Raw genomic sequence first — 25,058 nt, forward strand, 5'->3', positions numbered from 1 at the left:
CTTGGGCCCGGTCTGAAGCCCATCTTCTTTCCAGACTGCTGCTTGCTACCATTGCACAAAGGCAGAACCGCCTCAAGTTTCTCAGCTGAGTAACCATCTGTCTGCCCTCCCACACGGACACCTGAGGATGAGTTAATGTTGAAAACAAAAACACATCATTTAAATAATTTTAAAGCCCCAAATGCATCTTTCTACAGTCTCAAAAGTTTCCAGTGTGGTTTTCCATGTGTTAAGGGGATGGATGCATTCTTAGGGGTAAAGTTTGCTTGTTACATTAAAATGATGGCGTTCGATGTGGTAGAGTTACTTCATAATCGTGCCAAGGGTTTTACTGGTGATACTACGCTGAATCTGGCACAGCGAACATGGGTTGCTTGGACACGCACAGATGAATATTAGTTGGATTCTGGCCTGAGGGCCAGCAGCCCTTCTGCAGGATGGGGAAGAGGGACACGAGATCTGCACTCCGCTTTGCGAATCATGTCTCTGCGTGCAGTTTTACCGAGCAAAGCTTCAGTAAGCCCTCACGTAATCTGGTGCAAGTAGCACAGTCGAGCGCAGCAGTTTCTTTTCAGAGGAGTGCTTGCTAATATTAGGATAAACTTGTATAAAATCGAAAAATTAAAGGCAACTTTGAAATAAATCCTGAAATGCAGCTGGAGGGATCTTGGATTTAAACCCTCTTGTGTGCTGCTCTATGAACAAACAACTTCATCCGTGGTAGATTGTGCGCCCTGAGCGTACATAACAAGGCAATTAAGAGAAAGCACAGTCAATGGAATAATATTGTATTATCTCTTTGTTTCACATAAGTCCTGTATCTCCTTTCCACTGCCAGTTTGCTGTAAATTGCACCTTGTCATTAATAGGATTATTGATAACTCTGCCAAACAGAGCTTCAGCAGAATTTACTGTTTGCTAAAATGCCTCCATCATTAAAAACTGTTACTAATATGCTTTAAACATAAATCTTGTACAGTGTTAATGCTCTGGGCTACAGACAGCAGCAAGTAGAGCTCTATAGACTGCTAAAGCTGCAGGACGGGGACACGTGTCTGCTTTGGGCTGCAGTGTGTCCAGCTGGATGAATTTATGGCATTTTCCAAGTCTCTAAACTCTTCAAAGTGAACTTGTCCTTCCCCCTGGGGCAAATTGAGGGGTGAATTCCACCTTGGATAAATCAGCTTGTGCCATGATTGAATGTTCACCAGACAGCTCTTATTTTTGTTGCTTGGCTGGAGCTACGGTGCAGGAGGCACCTTGGGATGTGGCTTGCCTTGGCCGTAGAGACACGGTGATACGCAAGTTCAGTGTCTGATGGCCTCTGGGCAGTCAGCTGAAGGACGTGGGTTTGCATCCAGCAACAAAAAGCTGCTCACTGCCTGCCAACAAGACTGTCGGCAACGTGGTGCCTGTCACACGCTATCCCTCAGCCTGGACCCAGCGTGGATGACTGCGGGGCACGGGCTCGTTTTGGGCTGAAAGACGACATTGTGTCTGGGACTTTCTCCAAGCCACTTTCCTTTGGTGAGTAGCATCATTGGATTCTGTTTCAGCCAGCTGCTTCCTGGCCCTTTGTAATAGGAGTGGATGTGCCATTGCCCATCGCTCCAGTGTAGGGGGAAGATCTATGTTGCAGGGTTATCCTAGACTAATTCGCCTCTGCTAGGCACTGCTTTACTGTGGACAGGTCTGAAAGCTGCAGAGGGGTTTGGAGGAATGAAAGCAGATGATTCTCCCATTTCTGGTGAGACCCAGAGATCATGTGTCACTGCTCTTTCAGTCCCATCTCCAGTTTGAATCTGGGTTGTTGTCTAGAACATCGGACTCAGGTGATCATTGTTGTTCCCTGTGTGTTCAGTCTCTATGTATTATCCTCTAGTGCTCAAACCAGCTCAGACTTAAATATCACAAAGGGATTTAATCATATCTGTAAGATATGATTTATTGCTTTTTAATAGAGCTGCTTGGTATCAGTCTGTTGTAACAAGACATGAGCAGACTTGCCTTGGTACCATCCTGATGTTTCAGCGCAGTAACCAAATTCAGGACAGTGCAGAGCACTTCCCTAGGATCTTCATTAGCAATGTGGTGATGTTCAGATGCCTTTGAAGTCCAAGACCTGCATAGAGTTAGAGCAGTGACCACTGTACATCATTGTGGCCCCTTCTCTAGGTCATGTAAAGCAGTGATTTGAGACAGCCTGCCCAGTCATTTAGAAGATGATCGTTCTCTCAGAGCAGCAGTTTGTCAGACTGTAATTTCAAAATTACATTGTGTTTTGCTCAGGCTTGGCAGAACTTCTCTGAGACCTAAACCTCTAAAATAGCAGCTTCAAAAAAACTCATTCCTGGTGCAACTAAAAACAAAAGGAAGAAGGAAGAACAACTTGAACTGAAGAGAATGCTGTCTGAACCTCTTGCTTTTGAAGATGTATTCCCACACTGAGTCACAGCCAGCGTTCATACAGAAAAGCTTGGCTGGCGTTTTAGAGGTCAATATTTGTTGACTTCAGAGATGTTGCCAGCGCACAGCAGCGATGTCTTGCAGAGGAGGGCTATGGCATGCCCTGAGATAAATGGATTCCAAAGGTAGGCACTGCCTCTTTGCTGCTTTAATTTTCCACCTCCCCGGGTTCACTGTGCTGGTGTGATTACAGCACATCTGTGCCGGGCTGGGGTTGCCATCTTTCACTGGGTGACAAGGGCAAATATATTTGCCCTCAAAGAGGCTGGAGGTTTCTCTATTGTGTGCCACTGCTCTCTGGCGAGTGTGTAACTTCATGTCACCTGTGACAAACACAGCATTAGAAATAAGTCTGCTATGGGTTAAGAGCCTCTATCTCGAGGTTATGTGGCTGTTATGCCACTAAATGTCACTTTAACTTACAGAGGCTCACTCAGGCCTTCTCAGTGCTTCGGTTGGTGAGTGTGTGGTTTTGTTTCTGCTCCTCTCAGAGTGCATAACTCAGCATGGGCAAAGCCACCCATCAGGAATCATAATCTACAGCTACATTAAGCCCCATTAGTTAAGAGTTGGACCGGTTACAAGCGAGGGTAGAATACACACTCCATTACTGCATCCGTCTCTTCTCTGTGTGTGTTTAATTTCCTGAACAAAGGGTGGGGAATTACGAGACACCTCTTTGATACGTTTGCTGCCACTTTGAGCCAGCCCAACTCTGGGAAAGCAATTGTATTTTAATCAGCTCCGTGAGTCATCACCAAAAATGCCAGCTCAGGGGGGTTGGAACTAGATGATCTGAAGGTCCTTTCCAACCCTAACTATTCTATGATTGCTGAGTTCCTATTGTTGCTGATGTGCGAGACGTGAAGTAGAAAGAACCCAACGTGGTGTTTAGCTGCAAGACTGAGCTCAAGATGCTGACAAGTCTGGAAAAGCTCAGTTTTGACTTTGCACACCAACCAAATTTACAGTAGGAAGAACGCGTTTGCCACACCATGATGTCATTTTTCATAGACTCAGAAGGCTTGGTCTGAATACAAAGACCTCTTCAGGATCCTTCCAGGTCTCCTGGCTGGAAGAAAGCCAGTACTGATGTGATAGCGAAATGCATGCAGATAGCAAAACTACTCATCGGGTAAAATTCCTGCCTGAACTCACTTGCAAATCAAAAGTGTCATTGAACTGCCTGGAGAAGGTGAAGCTTATCAAAGATTTGCAGATGTGAGAGGAAATCACAGGATTCTGGAGAGGATGGAGACATGGTGCTGGACCCCAGCCTTTCCTTGGGGAGGGTCGCTTGGCAGCTGGAAACTCCTGGAGGCTTTTGTAGAAATGGGCATTGGATAAAGACAGACTGAGCTCAGGAAGAAGCTCTTGACTCCACCTCTCATGGTGTGTGGTGTGGCCATGGGGTGGGATGGAGAGCTGGTTAACATGAAAAGGGATGCTTTAAAAGGGGAGGATTTGGGAATTTCAGACGTGAGTTCCCACTGAGAAATGACTTGGCTGGTAAATGGGCTGCAGTCCTGGAAAGTGTTGGTGAATTGTACCATATGTAAATAGACCTTTTTTCTCCCCAGGTAATTATGTGGTAACCATGTAAATACTCACTCTGATAATACAAATTATAAACAAGAAAGCGATTACATATTTATGAATGACAGGCACACACTTAAATGCCCTGGACAATAAAGAATAATATTAGTCATTAGTATGGTAAAGGAGGCATAATGGGCTAAATAACTTAATCTCCCACACATTTCTGGGTTTGGCCAGCATCAAAGATTTCACTGAATTGATCACAAAACAGACTCAGATAATCTTGGCCGATATCCTCCTTTTTGACAAAACAATTCTAATAATAAAATCCTACGTTTGATTGCTTAGCCCAATGAAACGTTTTTGGTAGTCCTTCCTTTTCATACTGTTCAATAGGCTGCGGTGATACTGCCAACCAGGCCAGAGCAGGGAGGGAAAGGAAGGGTTTGTGCTGGCCTTGGCAGGAAGGTCAGGGCATGGATCTGGCCAAAGTACAGTGATAGTTGCAGGGAAGCTGAGGGGATTATTAAATGTGCAGAGTGGAAGTGAATGGGAGTATTGTTGTGAACGGGGGGGGGGGGGGGGATCTTCATAGATACCTCTTTAGGAGGTAATACTGGAATAACATGCTTACTACAGTATGGGAGGAACTGAGATATGGGCAAAACCCTCAGATGTCCCCAAAGGGCTCCCATGCAAGTATTGACAGGGACTCTTGGCCCTGCTGAGGTATGGGGAGGTCTCCAGGTGAGGTGACATGTCTGTAGACACACACTGCTCTTGGTGTTTGCAGGGTAGGGAAATAGCTGTTACAGCCATGCTTTTGGACTCTGCAGCTTCTGTGCAGTTTAAGCTATTAAAACTTTTCAAAGAACTTAAATACCCAGAGCTCTGTCTAAAGCTGCGTTGCATCTTGTCCTGTTCTTGTAGCATAACAGGGTGATTTTGAGCAATTTGAGTTGTTTTTATTTCAGCGACCATTAACAGGCACCCAGTTCCACCGCATTGTTTTTAAAGCCTGACTATTTCATTTTTATGGCTATTTAAAGCAGGGATCCCTGAAATCCCTAAAACCCCAGCCTGTTTCTCTGAGTCCCAGGCATGCCTGCTGAAAACACTGGCATAAGGAATTTCACTGTACAGGCAGCCTGGAACAGAGATGTATTGATGTTATTTAGCCTTCACTTGCCAAGTTGAATGTTAAGATTGTGTTTTCACATGCGAAGAAGCTATCAGCTTTACGGATAGTCGTATTTTCATAAGCTGCATTTGGCTGTCACACCTTCTCCTGTAGTCTCTTGATATGCAAACAAGTCTCGGTTATATATGCTCCTGGCCTATAAACTGATATCCCTGCAGAGTTCCTGATTATCCTTCCATTAACTTTTACTCTCCTCCGTCTCCCTCAGGGATGTAACAAGTAGTCTTTCCTTCATCATGGCTTTCCAGCTGGTTACCTCCCTGGTTCTCTCCTAAATGGATTCTCTCAGTAGTTGTGTGTCTCACTAAGGAAATTCCTACTGTGAAATTTCAGCAGGGATTGCTGAAATGGGGATTTGCTTATTTGAAATGCAAGGAAAGCATCCTGGAAAATGCCATCCCAAAGAAGAGAATAACTGTACACCACATGTAAAGTGTAGAGTGTGGTACAACAGGAGGAAGAGGCATCACTTTTTGTATATGGCATTTTGATTTCTCAGCTGTAGTACTGAAGAATTTGATGCAGGTTTGTGTGAGTCTCTGCCATTCTTGTATTTTCTGGTGTAATTAGTATGGTTTACGCACCAGCATTCAACCTCCACACCTTGGTTTCACTGTGCACTTTATTACATTCCTCACTTCCAGTTTTTCCTTTATGGAGTTCAGATTGTGTCTTAATCAGATTCTCAGACCCTGCACCCATCATAGCTGCAGCTGGGCACATCCCAGCAAAGCATTTAGCAGGGACATCTTCGATTTGTCCCGTGTCCATCCTTCTTCAATCCCCTGTGACGATAAATGTGTGAGTACAACCTGAGTTCTGTTTCCAAAGACTGAGCCCATGCATGCGCCCGTTCATGTTCTAGACACACTTGACCACTAATCTCTATCATTATTTAATTTCAAAGTAGTGCTAAAATACCCTTTGAGGCCTCTCTCTCCTATCACGTAATCTGACTTGTTTTATAGCAGTTGACAACAATCTGTATGTTTCTTGTAGTTATCGCCTTGACTTGAGTATAAATCAGTGTTTGCTCATTCCTGTCAATATTGTTTGAAACAGGCTGCTGGCTCAGCTCCTTTAGAATTATTTGAACTGGAATTATTATTTAGCTGAATAAACGTTTCAAGACACGTTGCACATTTCTGGGATTTGTATTAGCACTCCTAGAAACATTGCAAAAACCAGAGACTGGATTTAAATGGTGCTGTAAATATTTACGTGAGCAGACAGTTGTATCTGGGGAGCAGAGGTGACTCCCCTTCTCCATGTGAAGCAGAAGCCTACTTCTTGAGTGGTCACGCTCATTTCAAGGGCTTGCTGTGTTTGTGGCCACTGAACAGAAATAAAATGGTTAGAATATGGCCCCAGCTATGTGGCAATGCCTAATTTGAGCACGCGATTCATCCCATTTCCCATGTGGAGTGGAAAGTCAAAGGTTTTCTTCAATTGCATATATAAATCTATGGGCTTGAGAGATTACAGGTGCCATTAGACTCTTCCTTTTGGAAATCTTAAGTACTTGCATATCTGTACATGCATGATTTGACCAGAAATTCCCCTACAGTGTTTAAAGTCCTGTTGTATATGTCTCTGTCTGAGCAGGTCTGCAGTCTCCGAAGATTAAGTAAGGGTGAGACATTTAGCCACAGGGTAACAACTCTGGTGTGCATTCAGATTTCATATCAGGTAGCTTGTTCTATTATTAAAATAGTACAATTTCGTAACAATGGTAGTTGCTGCTTTAAAAACCTCCCGGTTGCTCAGGCAGCATGCAAGGTGAATGAAGGAATAGAGCTTTTTGAGCTGGTCCCTATCCATAGCCAAAAGTTGGGATTTTCAGTGTCCCTGTATAGTTTGTCCTTCTTCAAGCACCTCGGAGGGGTGTGTGCATGTCCCCATCTGGGCTGCCTATGCGCTAAGCAAGCTGCTACTCTGCAGCCTCCAAGGTCAGTGGGAGATGAGAAACTTATGTGTGTTTGTGGCTTCTCAAAGCATCGGAATAATGAGTTAAAAAAGCTTTTTGCCTTCTAACGGGTCGCGTATCTCTCTGATCTATAGGATTTGCACCCTTGACACCATCTTTTGAGGAGCGCTTCCAAAAAGTATGGAATGAATGTAGATTATGTGGGAAATATCTCAGTAGTGTGCTCACACAGCTCGTCAGCACAGTCTCCCGCTGTTGACTGAACGTGTCCTTTATGGAAATTGGCTTTGTAACCCACATTTCAACTGCTGAAGAGTTATGAGGTCGGTAAGTGCAGTTCAGAATGTAGCTCATTTTGTGTGTATCTTGGACCATGTTCACCCCTGGGTTTTATACAACAAAAAAAATCAGTGGAATGGTGCCAAGAAGAAATTCATCCCCTAATATTTAAAGTCAGCTCCTCCAACACATTCAGTGCATTTCACTGAGCTCCCTAGACCATGACTCTAGGAAGACTTCTGCTTGCTGGTTTTTGGAGGCTGTAATTTTTATAGGGGCACTGAGAATAACCAATAATAACAGGTTTTGGGTAAATATTAAATCTTGTGCTTCGAAGTATGAACTTGTATCTACTATTACTCAAGAGCAGAAAGAGGCTGCTGTAGTGAGCAAATGACTGTTGTATTTCTTGCCCCTTTCTATGCTGCACCCAGTGGTGGTCAGTGTGAGAGGCAGGCGAGTTAGCTGGATGGATAGCAGGTAGTTCCGAATGGGCAATTCCCATGTTTCTCCAAGAGCAGATTGTTAATGAGGAAGCCAGAGCATCGCATCGCTCATGCTTTGATAGGAACCAAAGAATTAATGTCTGCAATGTCTGCAGTCCCTTTTAATGACAGACTTTTAGCAGTGATCACAGAACTGCCTTGCAGAGTTAATTCTGGCTAATGAGCAATTAGTCAGCTCGGTGGTGACTTGCCTGTGGGGAGGAGGTGATCGGGCTGAGCATGGTGTGGGAGCCCCAGCAGGACCTGTGTGAGCCCGGCACCCTCACCTGTGATGGTGCTTGGGCTGCAGCTGGAATCCTCTCATTCTGAAGGATGTATGGATTTATTCTCCTGCTGTAGACTTGCTTCTTCTCAGTACTCAATGCAGCCAGAAAGCATCTGTCAGCAGAAGCCTCTTTGCCTGCCCGAGCAAAGGTTGAGCTCGCGTGGGCTGAGCATATTCCAGCGTGAATATGTTTAAATGTTGGGACAGCTACAGATGCTGCTGCTGCTTTCTCACCTCGTGCGAGAAGCGCCTGTGTGTGCCCGCCTGCCTCGGGGCACACCGCAGTGATGGGTGCTGGGACGTGGAGCGGATGCAGATGGCACTCCAAAAGGGGAAGTTCATGAGCTCGTTTCTGTTAGGGTGGTGTGTCTGTATCCTAGCCATAGAGCACAGGAGTCTGCTCATCAGGCTGGAGCACTCTGGGGGTGCTACGGTGAAATAACCCAAATGTACAGCTAGGACTGGAGCCTGATGTCCTGGTGTAGTCCTTCTATGGAAGATGTGTCCATCTTCCCTTGTAGGAAGGAAGTCCTGTGTTCCAGCATCATCACCAATGCCTCTCCAGCCCAGGGCTGAGGGGATACTTAGGCTGAGGAGCCTGCATGTCTGGATCCATCACTGACAGGCTCAGCTCTGACCTCTCAGTTTTCCCATCCACAATTCTGTGGGCAGCTCTCGAAGGCAAGCTGAGGGTAGGGGATATGAGCACCATAAATCAGGTGCTTGGTTGTCTGTTCCCTGAGCTAGGCACTGCAAACTGAAGCACAGAGGTGCTTGCTGCAAAGGATGTCTTGTGATGGGACATAAATCTCAGGGATGCCTGCAGACTGTGGTAATTAGGAGCAAAAATCTAAGAGACATTTGTGGTAATCGGGGAACTGAGCGTTGCTCGACTACAGTGTAATTAACAGTGGTGATGAATTGATATTGGTGATAGGCAGAGCTTATGTAGCGCTTCAGAAGCATTGATGTTTTCTAAGGTAAAGATTAGACTGTTCCATTTACTGAGTTAGTAAATTTGGGAAGTAAAACAGGTTAAATGAAATGATTCCCCCCCAGACTGGAGCAGTGATATTTGAATCCCTGTATTTACATACTGGGAGGGAGGGTGCACTTACATAAAAGCATGTGTGCCTCTATATAACTCCATGTACATATGTAACACCCAAAAACTATCCTTATGCATTCATATTTGTGTGTGGAGTCTGTCTGCGGATGTGTGTGTATATGTATAAAAACATGATTTATGGGTTTTTAAACCTCCTTGACAGGCTCCATGAGAGCAGTTCCTAAATGTAAGCCAAGATTTTTGACTAAGAGACAGGTAGCAGTAGGTGCTAATAAATGAAAGAACTGTGAGTAAAATGTTGTGACATCCACCTCTCCGAACAACCTGCGGAGCCCTGGCAGAGCCATCAAACCGAGCTGAGAGTAATCAGCAGGGACTGATAAAGCTGCTCTTGTAATTATTTGTTTGATATACAGCTTTCCTTCTTCCTTCTGCATAAATAGCAGCATTGCTTTGCTTAGTGTGGGAGGTGTTTTTTTATTCCTGTCAGGGCTTGTTCTCACCAAGATGTCATGAGAGGAGGACTGAGATCTGCATTTTTGGTTTATTTACGGGCTTTCCATTGTAATTCTGACAGCATACGGTGGAGACAGCATTCATTTAGATGGGGAGAAGCGTCCTTGCTTCATGCAAAGCTGTCGGTGGTGCAGACTCTGTCGTGCTGCTTTTAAGCTGCTCTGATTCCTCTAGGTTTGGCCTGGAAGAAGCTGTTCCTGAGAGGAGGCAACTGCTGAGGTCTGAAGGCTGTCGCGATGTTGTGCCCTTGTATTTAGATGTTAAATAAATTCCCATAGCAGGTTTCTCATTTATAAGTGTGAGTTTGATGATGCCACAGCCCAGACTGCCCCAAAACCGCACAGCCCGTCAGATTGACAACTGTTAGTTATCCTTAAATAACTTCCTTCCTCACCACATCCAAGCATTGACTGATTTCCAGGCAGTCACAGTAGTGGCCCGTCAGTGACGACTGCACTGAGCCAAAAGGCTCCTGTTGATGTCAGTGATTTCTGGGAATGCTGCCTGCATGGTTTTGTTCCGGGATTCCCCTCTCCATCCATGCCTGGTTCACTCAGGGCAAATTCTGCAATTCTCTGTTTAACAGAAAGCTCAGTAATTCACTCCCATTTTAAGAACTTTCATTTTCCTTGTTTCATTTATGTTTTTTTTTTTTCTTAAAGAAAAAAAAAGCTAGTTATTTCTTTTTAAAAAGGAAGAAAAAAGTCCTATACACCAGAATAGTTTTGATATTGTCTAAGGGTTTTACCAGGAACACAGGAAGAAGGAGGAGGCATAAGGGAAGAGTGGCACATTAGAGCAGAAAATAGATTTCCTAGCCTAAAGTGAAAGAAATCCAGACTGCTGCCTTTAGCATACATTTGAATACCGTCAAGGGCATCTGGAACATGGTGATAGGCATTCTACTTCTGATAACGCTGAAAATTCATTAATGATGAGGCACAGATACGCCACCGGCCCTGTGCTTCACAGGCAATATTGGAACAGGGTCTGAGCCATCAGAGGCTGCATTCAGGCTCCTGCCAGGGTCATTGCCAACTCGCTCTGACTCAGGAGAAATACCTCAGACTTGAACCAGATTAATGAAAAGAGAAATTGTTCTGAGCCCAAGAAAAAAAGGCTTTATACTCATTGCAGCTCTATGGGGGTTGTTCCTGAGTGATTACGGTGCATCCTTTCAGTGCTTTCTGATTCCAGGCAATGATGGCATTTTAAGATAAATAACGTGATCATGGCTCCGCTTGTTATTGAGGGGCTTTTATTCTTGCTGATGTTACATGAAAAAGAAAGTTATTAAAAAAAGGTGGCACTAACAAATTGAAGCCCCCAGGGAACTGTTGCCTGAATGGGATTTTGATTGGAGTTCAATTTAATTGGCCATAAATCTTCTCGTTTCTGATTTACATTCTGCCTTAGACCAGTCTCCCAAATTCATGATAATCAGGTTTTCATTTTTCTCTATCAAACAGAATACCCTGACATGAGCATAAACACGAAATATTCCTTCAGCAAGGTGACCTTGTTCTTGCTTGTACCATGCTGGTAATTGATTTAATGCCTCCTTGCCTGTAAATCAGGCCTCTTTCTGAGGCATGTCCATCAGATTTGGAGGTAATTGGCCAGTGTAGTTGGTTTTTCACTGTAGTATTTTGAGAGCAAGATAGTAGAGCTTATAAACCTCTACTACAAGAGTAGCTGTGATCATTCCTACTGACACCATGGAAAACATTCAGCTGGTGCCTCTCCTTGTTGGCTGGCTTTGAATGCAGCGATGTGCATATCTCAGAGAACAGAAGCTCTTGTTCTAGCCTGGAGTAAATATGCGAGATGCAGAGCCCAGTAATTTCTGTGGGGTTTGAATTAAATCTTTTTCCTGTCACATTGCAATGTCTGTAAGGGAATGAAGTTAACGCTGCAGGTGCTGCTTGTACCGGGCCCTTCTGCTTTGAAGGGGTGCTGCAAAGGAGGAAATGGGTTTGGTTTTGTGCCTGCCATGACCGTTGTTAGCCTTTGCTCTATGACTTAGCCCAGTGCTGGCAGGGAGGGGATGGAGACCTGAGGGCTTCTCTGCGTTTACATTCTCAGCAACGTAAATGCTGGTTTGGAGGTGCTGGGCCTTGTTTCTGGTCAGAATCTTAGGAATTGCTCTTTAGGATTAGAACGCTTTTTCACAGGGGAGTTGGAAGTTCTTTAGTGTTTGTAGTTGCTTTTCACAGCAGAGGTCACTTTGGTTTCACTTTTGCCTTGAAGAACTCTATGAAGAGGGTTTGTGCTTTATATGCCATTTGTATAGTGGAATTTTGTCACCCCCAAAAGAAATTTCACATAAGAAAAAAGGTCTTCAGGCACCCTGGGAATCCTGGTCCGCATCCCCTCACTGCTCTGGAGTGCCATACACAGCACATTGTAGAGTGTCCTCTTGCTCCCCACTGCTCTGCTCTCCTTTCCCTTTACTTTCCCCAGGGTTGCTTCTTGCAATTGCTGGTTTACGTTCATCAGTTGTTTTCCTTCCCCTCCTGATCTGCAATACCCAAAGGAGGCTCCACACGAGAGGACTGTGGGGATGAATTCTCTAGGGGAGTGATTTAGAGAGGAGATGAGTAAGAGGTGAGAACCACGTGGGATGAAAGGAAATAGAATCAGAACTAATTCTGATTAGATACCCAAATCCCTTAAATCCACTTGCTGCTCTTGCAATCTCCTTCATGGGAATCTCAATAAAGTGCCTCAGCTGCTGCAAGGAGTGGGTAGGAAAAGGGAAGGAACCAGCCCATATTGAGTTGTAATCGGAGTTACTGGGTTTGGAGAATATTGTAGTTTAATGTTTTGCCCATCTTTCCTGTCCCATGGTTCTTTTCCCTTGTGATTCTTCTGTGTTTCTAAGTTGTGACGCTTCATTATATTGCTCATTTAACCATTTCCAACAGTACTGAGATTGGCAGGTTGAGTTTTCTGCAATCACGCAACTTCGTGCCCTGTAGATTGAATGTTTTATGGCCTGTGAAGAAAAGGTGAAAAGAAAGTTACATCTGCTGCCAGTTTCCTAATTACATCAGCATCAAATACATTGAGTTTGTTCATGCCAGGTACTTTTACTGAAAAAAACATTTATAAGCATGGCCTTGGCAACGGGAAGCAGTGGTTTTCCTTTTGCTTTCTGAACCATTAGAATTCTTTCTCTTCTTTTTTTCTCTTCCTTCCCTACAAAAGAAATAGAGAAAAATCTGAATTTTAACTCATTATGGTTATCTGCTGATTATTTTTTTTTTTTGTCTGCAAAGATGAATAGCTGGAAGATTGCTGAAAGTAGCATGAAGGAAAATGAGCATCTGTTACTGAAGTTTCTGCTGACTTACCAGTATTTAGGCTTGTATGACAGCAGTGGGCAGGTACCAAGGCAGATGACACATGACTGTGCTGGCTGAGCATGGAGCAGGGCTTGTTCCCCAGGGAATGGGGCACAGAGTGCTTCATGGGAAACAGCTGAAGGACTTGTGCTGTGTCCCAACCCAAACAGAGCACGAGGCAAAGACAAGAAGGGCCTCTGAACAAAAGTGTCTTCATGCCCAATAATGCATCTGCAAACAGCTGAGTCCTAGCAACTATGAAGTTGTCAATGGGGAGGGTTCAGAATGTGACTTCACTGTGCAGCCTGCTCCACAGCACAATTGTTTCTGCTTCTTCAGTCAGTATCTATTTGTTTCTCAGTTTAGGAGTCAGAGCTTTTCCAAGCTACCTAGATGGTATTTCTTGTTAAAGCTTGGACCCCAAAGCCCAGTGAATAAGACTGGCAGTTGGTTCTTCTCCCATCTGTGGTTTTAACTGCATCACTTTTGGCTCCACTTTCCTATCCTACTGTTTCTCCATCACAGCAGTAACTTTTTTTGACCTGTATGTGAATTAGGACAAACAGGGCCTTGGTTTTGGTCGTATTGCAAATAAACATTGAAGGAGAGGAAATCTGCATGTCTGCTCTGAGCCACAGCTCTATGTGGTCCGTTACATCATTTGGGACAATATCCATCTAGAGAAGATGCTTGTTGCTTGTGATTCTTTGTATTTTCCTTCTGTTCCATCCCTTAGTCCTTGATGCTTTTGGAGCAGATCAAATCCTTCAGCAAAGCTTTCCCAGTATCACATAGATTAGAAATGATTAATAGGTGTGGTTACTAAATCTGGTCAAGAATTGTCTAAGATGTTTTCCAAAATGTTTTAGTGTGATCCATCTTCGTTTCCTTGAACTCTGGTTTTGGTGTAAGTTTGATCAATAAAGACTTTTCCAGGATTGAGATCAGATGGAAGGCATCTCCCATCTCTGTTCCCAGATGGGAGTGAGAACTAATCTAACTCAGCCTAGACTAGGTATATTTGTTAAAGCCTGTGCCTTGACAAATTATGCTTGACCATAAGTCCCTTGTACCCTTGATTTATCCCCTGCTCATGCTCACTGAGCAGTGACTTGCACATCCTGAGTTCTTGTAAGGAGGATCCCACTGCCATGGTCAGGACAGTGAGTGACACTGATGGCACAGATGGACACTGCACCCTCCATACCTTTCCTTAGCATCTTCTCTAGCTCCTGTAGTTCTGGTGGGAGATTGTCAAAAGCTTGTGCCTTTCATCCCAGGAGTGGGAAGGGCTTTATTTGTTTTGTTAATCTGAAAGTTAAGTGGGTGGGAAGATAAGTCTGCAGCCCCGCTCCATTCCTCACATGGTACCAGCTCTTGTTTCCCCTTGAGAGAGGCAGAGCAGATGGAAGGCAGAGATGAAATGAAGATCAAAAGTAAACAGCATGATTAAGTTTTTGATAAAGGATAAAACACTTATCACATCAAAGCTGCTGAAAACCACATGAAATGTTTCCTGAACATTTCATGTCCACATAAGCATTAACTGCACTTGCCATGGGGATGTTTGTAACAGCAGCAGTGGAGCTGGGGAGGCTGGTGGGGTACGTACCCTTGTGGCTTTGCTCCAGGTCACCAGCCTGGCACCAGGAAGGCACAGCCTGTTAGCCATGCTCTAGACCATTGCACCTCTCCTCCTGCAGATTGGTGGGCCCATGTGATGTGCATGATTAAATCCTTTAAGCAAGGATGTGCAAGGCAATCCTTTAAGCTGTGTCCTGCTCAGTTTTCCTGCTTTGGGCACGGGTTTTCTAGAAGTTAACAACATGCAAGCTGTTGTTTCCAGGAAAAGTGGAATAAAGGTTTTGTGCCCAACATGGACTTCTCTACAAATATCTAAGGAGCTGGACTTGATTTTTACTTGCCAAGTTTTATATTAAAAAGCCCAGAAATAGGGCAGTACTGCAACAGTTTGAGAAAGACCTGTATTAGTCACAAGAAAATCAGAAGGGATGTCTCATGGTCACTGGTCCAGGCTCCCACTTGAAGCACGGCTAACTTCAAAGTTCACTCAGATTGCTCAAGATAGAAGTTGAGCATCCTTTCCAGGTCCCTGTTCCAATTTCACACGGTGCTCAGGGGGGGATTCTCTCTTAGGTTCAACTGGAATTTCCCATCTTGTCTCTCATCCAGTCACCGTGCTCTTCAGAGAAGGGTCTGTCTGCCTACACGCCTGCCTTTCCATCGCCCAAACCACTGTCAGTACAATAAGACAGATCTCCTTGAGGTTGTTTGCTTGTTTGTTTTCCTCTCTCAGTGCTTCCCTTGTTGTTCTGTATTCTGCAGGTGATTGACAGCATAACCTCGTCTTTGCCTAGTGCAGGTAATCCCATATTTGGGCTCTTTCAAAGCCAGATCTTGTTTCTATTTAGTACTTTTGAAAAGGGTACTTCAGAAACTGCATTTCTGATTTCTGCAGAACAGGAATCAGGTGTTGCAAGCAGAGAAGTTCCTGTCCTAAATTCCCATCTGCCAGACGTTCATGTTAGTTATTACCAAGCTTAGCAGTGCAAGAATTTATTATTCTCTGAGCCACTGGCCTTCATCCTGCTGTGAACATAACAGTGTTAGTTAACAGGAAGCAAAAAGGCATGAAATTAAAGCTTTCAGGTCATCTTCAGTGGCAAGTGAGGTAGCAACCAGGCACCCAGCTCAGGTATGACACAGGCCTTGCCAAAACCAAGATTAGATGGTAAGCTCCATAACAAACAATCCAATGTGATTTCTTAGCAATACCCAGGATAGATGTCTCGGTGACACTTGTACAGCTGGGTTTATTCAGTTCAAAAGAAAAAGGTAAGTTTTTTCTTAAGAAGCATTACTGTGTATTTCAGCAAGATTTCTCATGTAATAAGATGCAATACTTCAGGCAACATTCTGTTTAGATACATTCCTATTTAATAATAAAAATGGCATTGACAGTGAGGGGTTGCACTGAATAAGTTACTACTTCGAGTTCTGTTTTATGCTGAAGCCAGATGTGTCCTGTAAGTTCCCAGCTCTTGTAACTTTTCCTTTTCCTCATCTGGACAGCTACATGTCCACGAGATTTATTTCTTGATCTATATGGACATGCAATCCTTTTTGGGGATTATTGCCATAGAAACAAGACGTAACACGGAGCGTGTTAGAAGTAACAAATGGGATTTGGCAGTCTCTCCCATTTACTACACAGAGGTTGAGCTGTGTACAAAAAGCAGTAATTACTTGCTCTCAGAGCCTTATTAACAGGCATATCTGCACATTCATTAAAACTAGATACTTCCATTCTGTCTGGGATGACATTTAGCTATGCTGGCCTTGAATCTAAAACCCATGCCATCTATTTTGTTTCTCAGTCAAGGCAGGGATTTGTTGGTTTTGACATTTGGGCTCCTCTTTGTTTGATTGCAGGGCCCACAGCAGTCCGTGCTCCCAGCCCTGCTGAGCCTCTCACAAGGAGATAAGATGCAGTAACTGCACCAGGGAATGGTCTCCTCTTTGAAGGGTGAAGTCACCCAAGTTTTGCTCATAAAGCCTGATCTCCCACAGTGCTGGGACCCAGCTCCCAGCCTCTCCCAGGGCTTCACACCCTGCCTGGCTTACAGACACGTGGCAGCGTGGAGACCTCACACAGTGCTGAGGCGCTGGCACAGGGTGCCCAGGGAAGCTGTGGCTGCCCCATCCCTGGCAGTGTTCAAGGCCAGGTTGGACACAGGGGCTTGGAGCAACCTGCTCTAGTGGAAAGTGTCCATGCCCATTCCATGCTCATGGAACTGGGTGAGCTTTAAGGTTCTTCCAATCCAAACCGTTCCATGATGCTTGTTTCAAACGTTTAGTACCTAAGTATAAATCTAGGACATAGAACCTAGGACTAACTTGAGGCTCCAAAAACAGTGCAGGTGTCTGCCTTCTTCCTCTTCCTCATTCCTCTTTTCCTTGCTCTCCAATCGATTCTTCAGCTCCTATGTTCTCCATTCCCTCCAACTCCCTTCAGTTTTCCATCCTTCTCCAGTTGACTTTACTCCTGCTTCTACCTCCTCACTGACTCTTCTGTCCCATGGGAGCCACAGAGCGCTTCTCAAGGTCCACTCTGAGCAGCCCTTAGGTGGCACCCTAAAACCTCCCTGCCTCATCCTCAGGGGGACAGAGGTTCAAATGACCAGCTCTGTTCTGCTTGGGAACCTGCTGAATTCATATCCCAGGTATCTTGCCCCTCCTATGTGGGACTGACAGGGAATCACCACGGATGCTCTTGCTTGGGGTGGAAGCCCAAAGTAGCTGCCATCACTTTCTACCTAAAAGTGTAAATCAAAATGTCCTGTTTATTTCCCATTGCAGGTATGATCTACCAGTGACAACAATAAAAGAGGTTATAATGAAGGGACCATGTTAATTTGGTGACCTGGAAGCTCTCATTAGTGGCTTGTGTTTTTCAGATCGACCAGGAGGTGGATGTGGCTGTGAATCTGATGGATCCTGTCCCTCACACGGGTGTTTCTCTGTTGCAGGGAGGCATGCCCCAAACGCTGAGTTCTACCAGTATGTTTACCCCATGTGGCTTCAGCCCTCATCTACATACTTCAAAAGAAGATGAACAAGGATTGATCTTCCAGGATGGAAACCTTACCTCAGCATCTCTGGATGCTCTAATCCAGCATCTGATACCTACCACTGATTACTACCCTGAAGTAAGCAACTCACAGTGTAATAAACAGTTTCATTTTGATGAATTGGGGCAGCACTGTATGCAAAAGTGCAAATGTGTTAAATTTTTAATTAAGAGGGCTAATTTAAAAGCTGCATACAATTAAAGCTTGGTAAATGGATGCATTGCTTTAAATGCTGGTGCACTGCTCTATAATTGTTCCCATGAAAAAGCAGATCCCAAAGTTGATACTGCCTTTACATAGGAGAATGGGGCAAGGGGGAGCTGTGGTGGTGATGTATCAGCGATACAGCAGTCGTAGCACTACAAAAATAGCAATGCATCCCAGAGAGGCTTAGATGAAGGCTGCAGCAAAAACTTCAAGTCTGAACTCGCATTAAATGAACTGAATTTCAGTGGCTGCTGAAGTCATCCAGGTTTGTCTGTGTGTGCAAAGCATTCTCTCAGTGACAGCAGAGATGCTCCTTCTGATAGGTTCATATATTCACACCAACTTTGCAGGCACTGGTCAGTGTAATCCAGATCCTAATCCGTGCTCAATCAGTGAATATTCAGGGTTTCTTCACCAACAGTGTGAGGATCTAAACTGGAAGCAGGTTTATGGTCCTGTAAGCCATTGACTTCACTGGATTTTTTGCACATCCTCAATGGAATTCAGGATGGCGTTTGACTGGAAGACTTTTAAGTGCTAATTTATCTCTATGGAATAGCTTGTATTTCAAAGCAGAGTAGCACTGACTTTTGGGCAGTTTAGAAGACTAGGGAAGCTATCATTGCAGAGCAGACAGCGTGTTTTAAATTACCCCCAGTTTCTGATCAGCTAAAAATAAGTAGTAAAAAAGCATATCAATTAAAAGAATAGAAAAACCATAAAAATAGGTAATGGGCAGATCAGGCTGTGAGGTTTTCATTAAGCAATGTGTGATACGCAATATTATACCTGCTGCTCAGGAGTGTGGCTGGGTCTGGGGGAAAGAAGATAATTCAGGTGCCAGGAGAGGTGAGGATGCAAACAGCTGACAATTCATGCATATATTTGAAATTCACTGCTGGAATACCTTAAATAATCTGAGGATTGATCCAACAGTCTTGCTTCCCACAGCTTCCCAGTTGGGGGGTTGTATATTATATGGCTTGGCTGATAGAAACTAATTTTGGGGAGTTAGAAGAATAAATGAAAGATTCCTTAAAACAGGCTGGGTGAGAGCTGCAAGGTTTGAGTTCCGGTGGCACTTGCAGCTCACAACCCAGTACAGCACAGAGGTGCCCAAGTGTCTATATGTATATCTTTCACTGGCCTCCATGTATTCCTGGTTGTGCTGTCTCCTATACCTGGACTCAGTCCCATAGAGTGGCCTACACACTGTCTTTGCTGGATGCTTGCATAGGGTTTAGGCAGCCAAAGGCTGGAAGTGGAAGTGAGTGCTGTGGAGGAAGGAGGTGCTGCTGCCTCCTGCAGTTCCATTTTCAGGGCCAGAAATCCTTATGTCTTTTAGACGTAAAGGTCTATCCCAGTGGAAATGCAAAAACCTTGGAGTTTGGGGTTTTTATGGCTAATATTACCACTGTACAGGTGCTTACAGCAGGTCTGCTTGTCTGTCTCCTGCAGAAAGCCTATATCTTTACATTCCTGCTGAGTTCCAGACTCTTCATTGAACCCCATGAGCTTTTGTCCCGTGTTTGTCACAAGTGCATTGAGCAGCAGCGGCTGGACGACCCCGTGCTGGACAAGGTTAGTTTATCTTTACAGCAGAGATATGCGAGGTATTTTCAATGAGCAGAGAATGCTGGGGATCTGGTGTGTGTCGTTTACCTCCTTTTGGATTGAATGAAACTTGCTCATAAAGGATGACAGTTGCTGCTGAGATCCTGACATTGAGACATCCTAGTATCCATGTCCAAGAGCAGTGCTCCAGGCAATAGTCACTTCAAATCTTCTTCTAATTTTCCCTTTCCCCCTGTCTCAGTCTTCCCAGGTGACTTTCCTTCTTAACTTCTTTAAGGCTCAGATGGAGCCTGGGGATGCAAGGAGGTAGGACGTACACCTCACACGCTGTCAACACACCACTCTCCCATTTGTACTTAGCGCGTCTGCCCTTTTGCTTTCTTGCTTCTGGTACAGTAATATTTCCTCTCGGCCTTACCTGTCACTTTGAACACTACATAACGGCATGCAACTACCCCCTAACCTCCCGCTGCCAGCACTGACAGGTCCTTACCCGCACAGCCCTGCTGCAGAGCGGCGCTGTCTGGCACGCCAGGAACGAGTTAAAGCAGTAGTGAGGCTGTGTCAGGGTAACACAGTGAGTAAATCCAAGCTGTTGCTATGTCGGCATTCATCCTGTTTTGCCCTGGGGACTGTGCAGACGGATACAGTGTGTAACAACACTTGTGCATCCTCTGGCAGTCCCACAGGCAGTGCGATGGAGATGGATCCCAAAGGATCCTATTCAGTGCTGGATTCCACCCAGCCTCTCCTCAGTGCCTTGATGAAGACCTATGCCTGCATTACCTAGAGCAGGAGATGCACCTTCAGTGCAGCGGAGGAAAGATGAACATGCATTAGTTGCAAGTTTCCAAAGCCCCCAGAATTCTGAAATGACTCTCAATCAAGATCAGCCTTTCGAGCTTTGAAACAGTGTTTTTGGCATCACATACTGAATCATCAACATCTCAACACATGTGCTTGTTTTTACGCAGGCAACTGGTTGCATGAGTAACAGGAGCTATGTGTTAACTGTGGAGAGCAATTAGCCAGACTGCTCACAAATCTGACACTTGGGTTGCTCATACAGTTGGTATTAATAGAAATACCTGCACGAAGCGCACCAAACAAAACAGTTGTTCTGAAGCGTGATGAACTGTTCTCTGATGCTATCACCACAGACACAAGTTTAGGAGGGTTAAAATGTGAGCACTGACAAGTTTTGCTGCACATTAAACTCTGCAAGAAATGAGAAATGCTGTATGGTTATGAAGATCTGTCTGCAATGTGGCCTGGCCTGAGTCACACAGAGTTGGTGAGACACAGCTGATGTGCTCCTGAGAGCACCGCTGACTTTGAAACCTTGCACACAAGCGACCTCCCATCCCCTGTGTGCTGTGACTCGCACAAAGTCCTCTCCTTCCATTCCTAATAGCAGTTTACACAGCTGGAGCAAATGTCTCCCCAGACCTTTGTAGTCTCCAATAAAGCTTTCCCTTTAGCAGCCACCTGCTGGTCTTTGAGCATGAGCCTAATGCTAGCTGACAGCAGCTATTTTTAGAGATGTGGTTCATTGAAACCTGTTGTTGGTGGAAAGCTGAAATACGCATTTTAACCACCTTGGTTGAGAAGCAGAGAGCGGTGGAGCTCAAGAGTATAAATTTTCCTGATTACAGGGTACACTTTAGCTACAGAGCATAGGACGGAGATGAAGGCTGTTTGTTTGGCTCTGTTTTCTGTAAATAAAAATGTCATTTGTTGTTTAACGCAATTTCCTTTTCACGTGTTCTTGGACAATGGAGGCTGAAAGCTTTGGAAGCAGCCACACTGGCTGTCTTTTGAATTGTGCCATTCCCCATGTTTCCCTCCTCGCCCCATAATCTTCCCGACTATTCCCACTGCTGCATCCTCAGATAAACCTATAGCAAAAGTAAAGTGGGCATCAGTTGTGTGTTATGTGATGGGTGTCCTTGTGTTGTCATGACCTTGAGTGGGAAGAGAGCACCATTATGAGTAGCCCATTTACTAAAACGCTGGTGTTTTGTCCATCTTTTCTTCCTCACATTACATCTGCTACTGGTCAATAAGCAGTTTTTTTTCACACAGCAAAAAGCAAAAACCACCCCTTTGCTGGTCAAGAAATACATTCCAATCAGTTTTCAGGGAGGGATGAAAGTGTGGGAGGGATGAAAGTGTAGGAGGGTTGTGAGTACAAAAGGGAAGAATGTGTGATTCAAATCAGCAGGACAGATGTTTTTCAAAAAGGCTTAAAGGTTGCACCAACAAAATGTCCATCCAACCATAAACTGCATGTGCAGAATACCTGAATCTGCATGTAAAACAGACGGTTGTGCTTGCCTCTGATTTCTGGTATATTTTGCATGCCAAAATGTATCATTTGTGCACCACACGATCTGTTTGCATGTGTGCAGGTTTTGCAGGTGCAACCGTAAGTGCCTTCTTTGAAAGCCTGGCCCCACATTCAATGACACGTGTATTTGCTGGGAGACCTCAGGGGGTAAACGTGTTTAGATCCCTGTCCATCCTCCTGGTTTCCATTTCAGGCTCGGATCAGAAAATTTGGACCCAAAATCTTACAGTTGCTGACAGAGTGGACAGAGACATTCCCGTATGACTTTCAGGAAGAGCGGATGATTGGCCATCTCAAAGACATGATTCACAGGATAGCTCCGTGCGATGAGGTGAGGATGTCTGACATGGGATGTTGGGTGGAGATGTTAAATTCATTTCCCCACTTGGTTCCTCCTTTTCTTCCTTTTGCCAAATCTGTTTCGTGCCTCATCCTGGATACTCTGTTCTCCTTTAACATTTAAAACCTGCAGTAGCTTCTCTGAAAGCCCCATCTCTCAGCTTATGGCAGTGACACCATTTGAGTAATGTGACTGGAATCCCCATCAGATCCCTATGGGATGCTGTTGAATCCAGCCTGTTTAGCTTAGATGGTGACATAAGAAGGGACAGTCCTTGCATTCAAAGAAGATAACAAATATTTATGGACATGTAGTTTCTCTGAGTACATGAAAATGGCAGGAGGCAACAGTGGGTGGCCTGCTGAGCAGAAACTCATTCTAGATTGCTGTATGGTCTTGGTGTTCAAATGTGGGAGCCATATGTGTGGCAGAGGAGGACACAGCGAATGGAGTCTTTGGGAGACCTGCCTGCAGTTCAGGTGGGTGAATCCATAAATGAATTGAGAAACATTAAAAGTACCACACAAAGCCCATCAAAATAATAAGGATAAGGACAAATAGTACATAGGGAGTCTCTAATTACTCTTAGGTTAACCATGGGATGTGGAAGAATTCAGTTCCATTGGCTACATCAAGGCTTGGCTTCAGGCCACAGATGGGTGCAATGCAGTAGACCAAAAAGCACATGTCCATGAGGCTAAGAAGGAGCAGGATGGGGAGAAGAGGGAAGGAATTAGAGTTGCAGCAGAACAGAAATGAAATTGGACCTTTCTACCCACATGAAACAGGAGAGAAGTGGAAGCAGCTGCTCTTAGGCCGGGCTGGCACCAGGGCATTCTGGGGTAGCTGTAGGCTGGCATGGATCGGCCGGCTGGGCTGGCCAGCCCGTGGGACAGAAGGGGAAGCTGTGTGATGCTTGGATGTGGGCGAAGGGAACACAAAGGACTTTCACAAAGAGCTGAGGTGGCCTCAATTCCCCTGACCAGAGCAGTAAAACTTCTCTCTGAAGGGGAAGAGGCAATGAGCTTGCTCCTGCCAACCACCAAGAAAGGTGCCTTGCAGTGCTTCAGCATCTAAAGTGAGAGAAACCCATACAGCCCCACCAAAATAATATCCACTGGAAAGAAGGAACCAGCCCAAAAGAGCAGAAAACAGGGGCTTTGCAGGTGCCCTTTCAGAGCAGTAGCTGTCCTGGTGAAGAGCCATAAATGCTGAAAATCAACTGTTTGCACACAAAATGATGCAAACCCGAGCACACCTTTGCTCTGGGATGTGCATAGCTGTGTACCAGCACCAGCCTTTATGGCGCTGGGGGGCCTCAGACTACATTAGGTTCAAATCATTGTTTTTCAGATATTACTAAGCCCTGTAATTGCAAGTAATTATGGCTGAGCAAAATCAATAATGAACTCAAGAAACAGCTCATATCCTACAAATGCAAATCTCCTTTTTTAAGGGACAGCACAAAAGAGCGGCGGTGCCTGGTAGCGGTTCGGAAGGAAGTTGTTCCCGTTGTGAATTGCAGAAATTAAAGACTGAAAGATTTGTGAGGTCATCAAGTCCATGTAGGTCAATGCAGGATTTTTTCCCCTGCAGTGTATTCTGCTGTCCTTTGTGGAGTCCACTTTCTGAAGGCTCTGTGATGTGCGTATAAAGGGGTCCATGCTGAGAAGCGTTCCTTAGGAAGTGCTGTGATTTGCATTTAGAGTTAGAAGTTTTAATTAAAATTTGAGCTCCTGAGCCACCTGCTGAGGCCTGCGGTCTTCAGAGCAACTTCCCCACTTCAGAACGAAGCTTTTCCTCTAAATATGAAACAGTAGTATGCTGCTTTTGACTGTTAATGTGGCAGTGAAGTGAAATTGGTTGATAGAGTCCAGCATGCAGCCCCTGTACAGTGGGGGGTCACTTGGTGGCAAGATAATTACCAGCATGTTGAAGGTAATGAACAATGTTGTTTTCACTTAGTGATAATAGCTTTAAAAAGGCAGGAAATGCTTTTAAAAGAGCAAAAGCAGGACTGGTGTTTTTTAGTTTCTCCCCCAACATGCACGGAAAAGCTTTCCAGGCAAGGGTGCACTCGACTGACTTTTAGTGAGTCTCTTCAAGAGCTGTAATTTCCTTCTGTGTCTATTAAGTGTCTCTTATTTCATTCTTTATTAGGTTTTCAGCTTACCTGAGTCTTTGTTTATGTCGTCTATAGCCACATTTTTGTGCCAAATCTTCTACAAAACTGGATGAAACTAGATCTTTTGATAAGAATTTATTGAAAGATTGCTTAAGATGCATGTCTTTCAGGCAATTTTTATGCTGCTTTTTGGCTTTTCATCCAGTGAGGAATTTGATATTGCATAGACATCGCTGGTCCAAGATTTCTCATCCAAACTCCTTTCTGAAAGAGAACTGGGTTTTCAGCTAAAAGGAGCTTAGCCAAATGTTTTATGTTCAGTAGAAAACTTGGATTTCAGTTCTATGCCTGCTCCCCCCACCCCCAGATTTACAAAATATGTTCACAAAATACCAAACATGTCACTATCTGCGTTTCACTAAAAAATAACATTCTGTTCATAGAGCTCCATAAGCTGTGCTGAGGTTTGCAAACACACCTGGATGTAAAACAGAGAAATATTTAGATGGTGGTCAGTAGTTTGGGTCCAGGACAGTCTTTGTAAATCAGAAGTGTGACCATCTGTTTGAGTGAGGATTTACATGAAGAAGGCAAGGGGACTCTCTTCCTTGGAGCTAAAATGCATCATGAACAGACAAGAACTGAAAAAATGACTTTTTCTTTTCAAAAAATCACAGAATCACAGAATAGTTAG

At 44.5% G+C, this 25,058-nt stretch overlaps 1 protein-coding gene across 1 annotated transcript in view; it reads left to right on the forward strand.

Moving 5' to 3' along the window:
* RASGEF1C (RasGEF domain family member 1C) overlaps positions 1–25,058 on the forward strand; it is a 67,929-nt gene that overhangs the window by 22,676 nt on the left and 20,195 nt on the right. The window contains exons 2-4 of the mRNA XM_061456983.1: positions 17,666–17,845; positions 19,433–19,555; positions 22,093–22,230. Of these exons, the coding sequence (XP_061312967.1) occupies positions 17,672–17,845; positions 19,433–19,555; positions 22,093–22,230 (435 nt within the window). The 5' untranslated portion in view covers positions 17,666–17,671. The remainder of the gene's footprint in view (positions 1–17,665; positions 17,846–19,432; positions 19,556–22,092; positions 22,231–25,058) is intronic.

Source organism: Pezoporus flaviventris, unplaced genomic scaffold (genome assembly GCF_033815535.1).
Source record: "Pezoporus flaviventris isolate CSIRO_AGI_PZ_B2104156 unplaced genomic scaffold, CSIRO_AGI_Pfla_v1 ptg000023l, whole genome shotgun sequence".
In the NCBI taxonomy this organism is placed as follows: domain Eukaryota; kingdom Metazoa; phylum Chordata; class Aves; order Psittaciformes; family Psittacidae; genus Pezoporus; species Pezoporus flaviventris.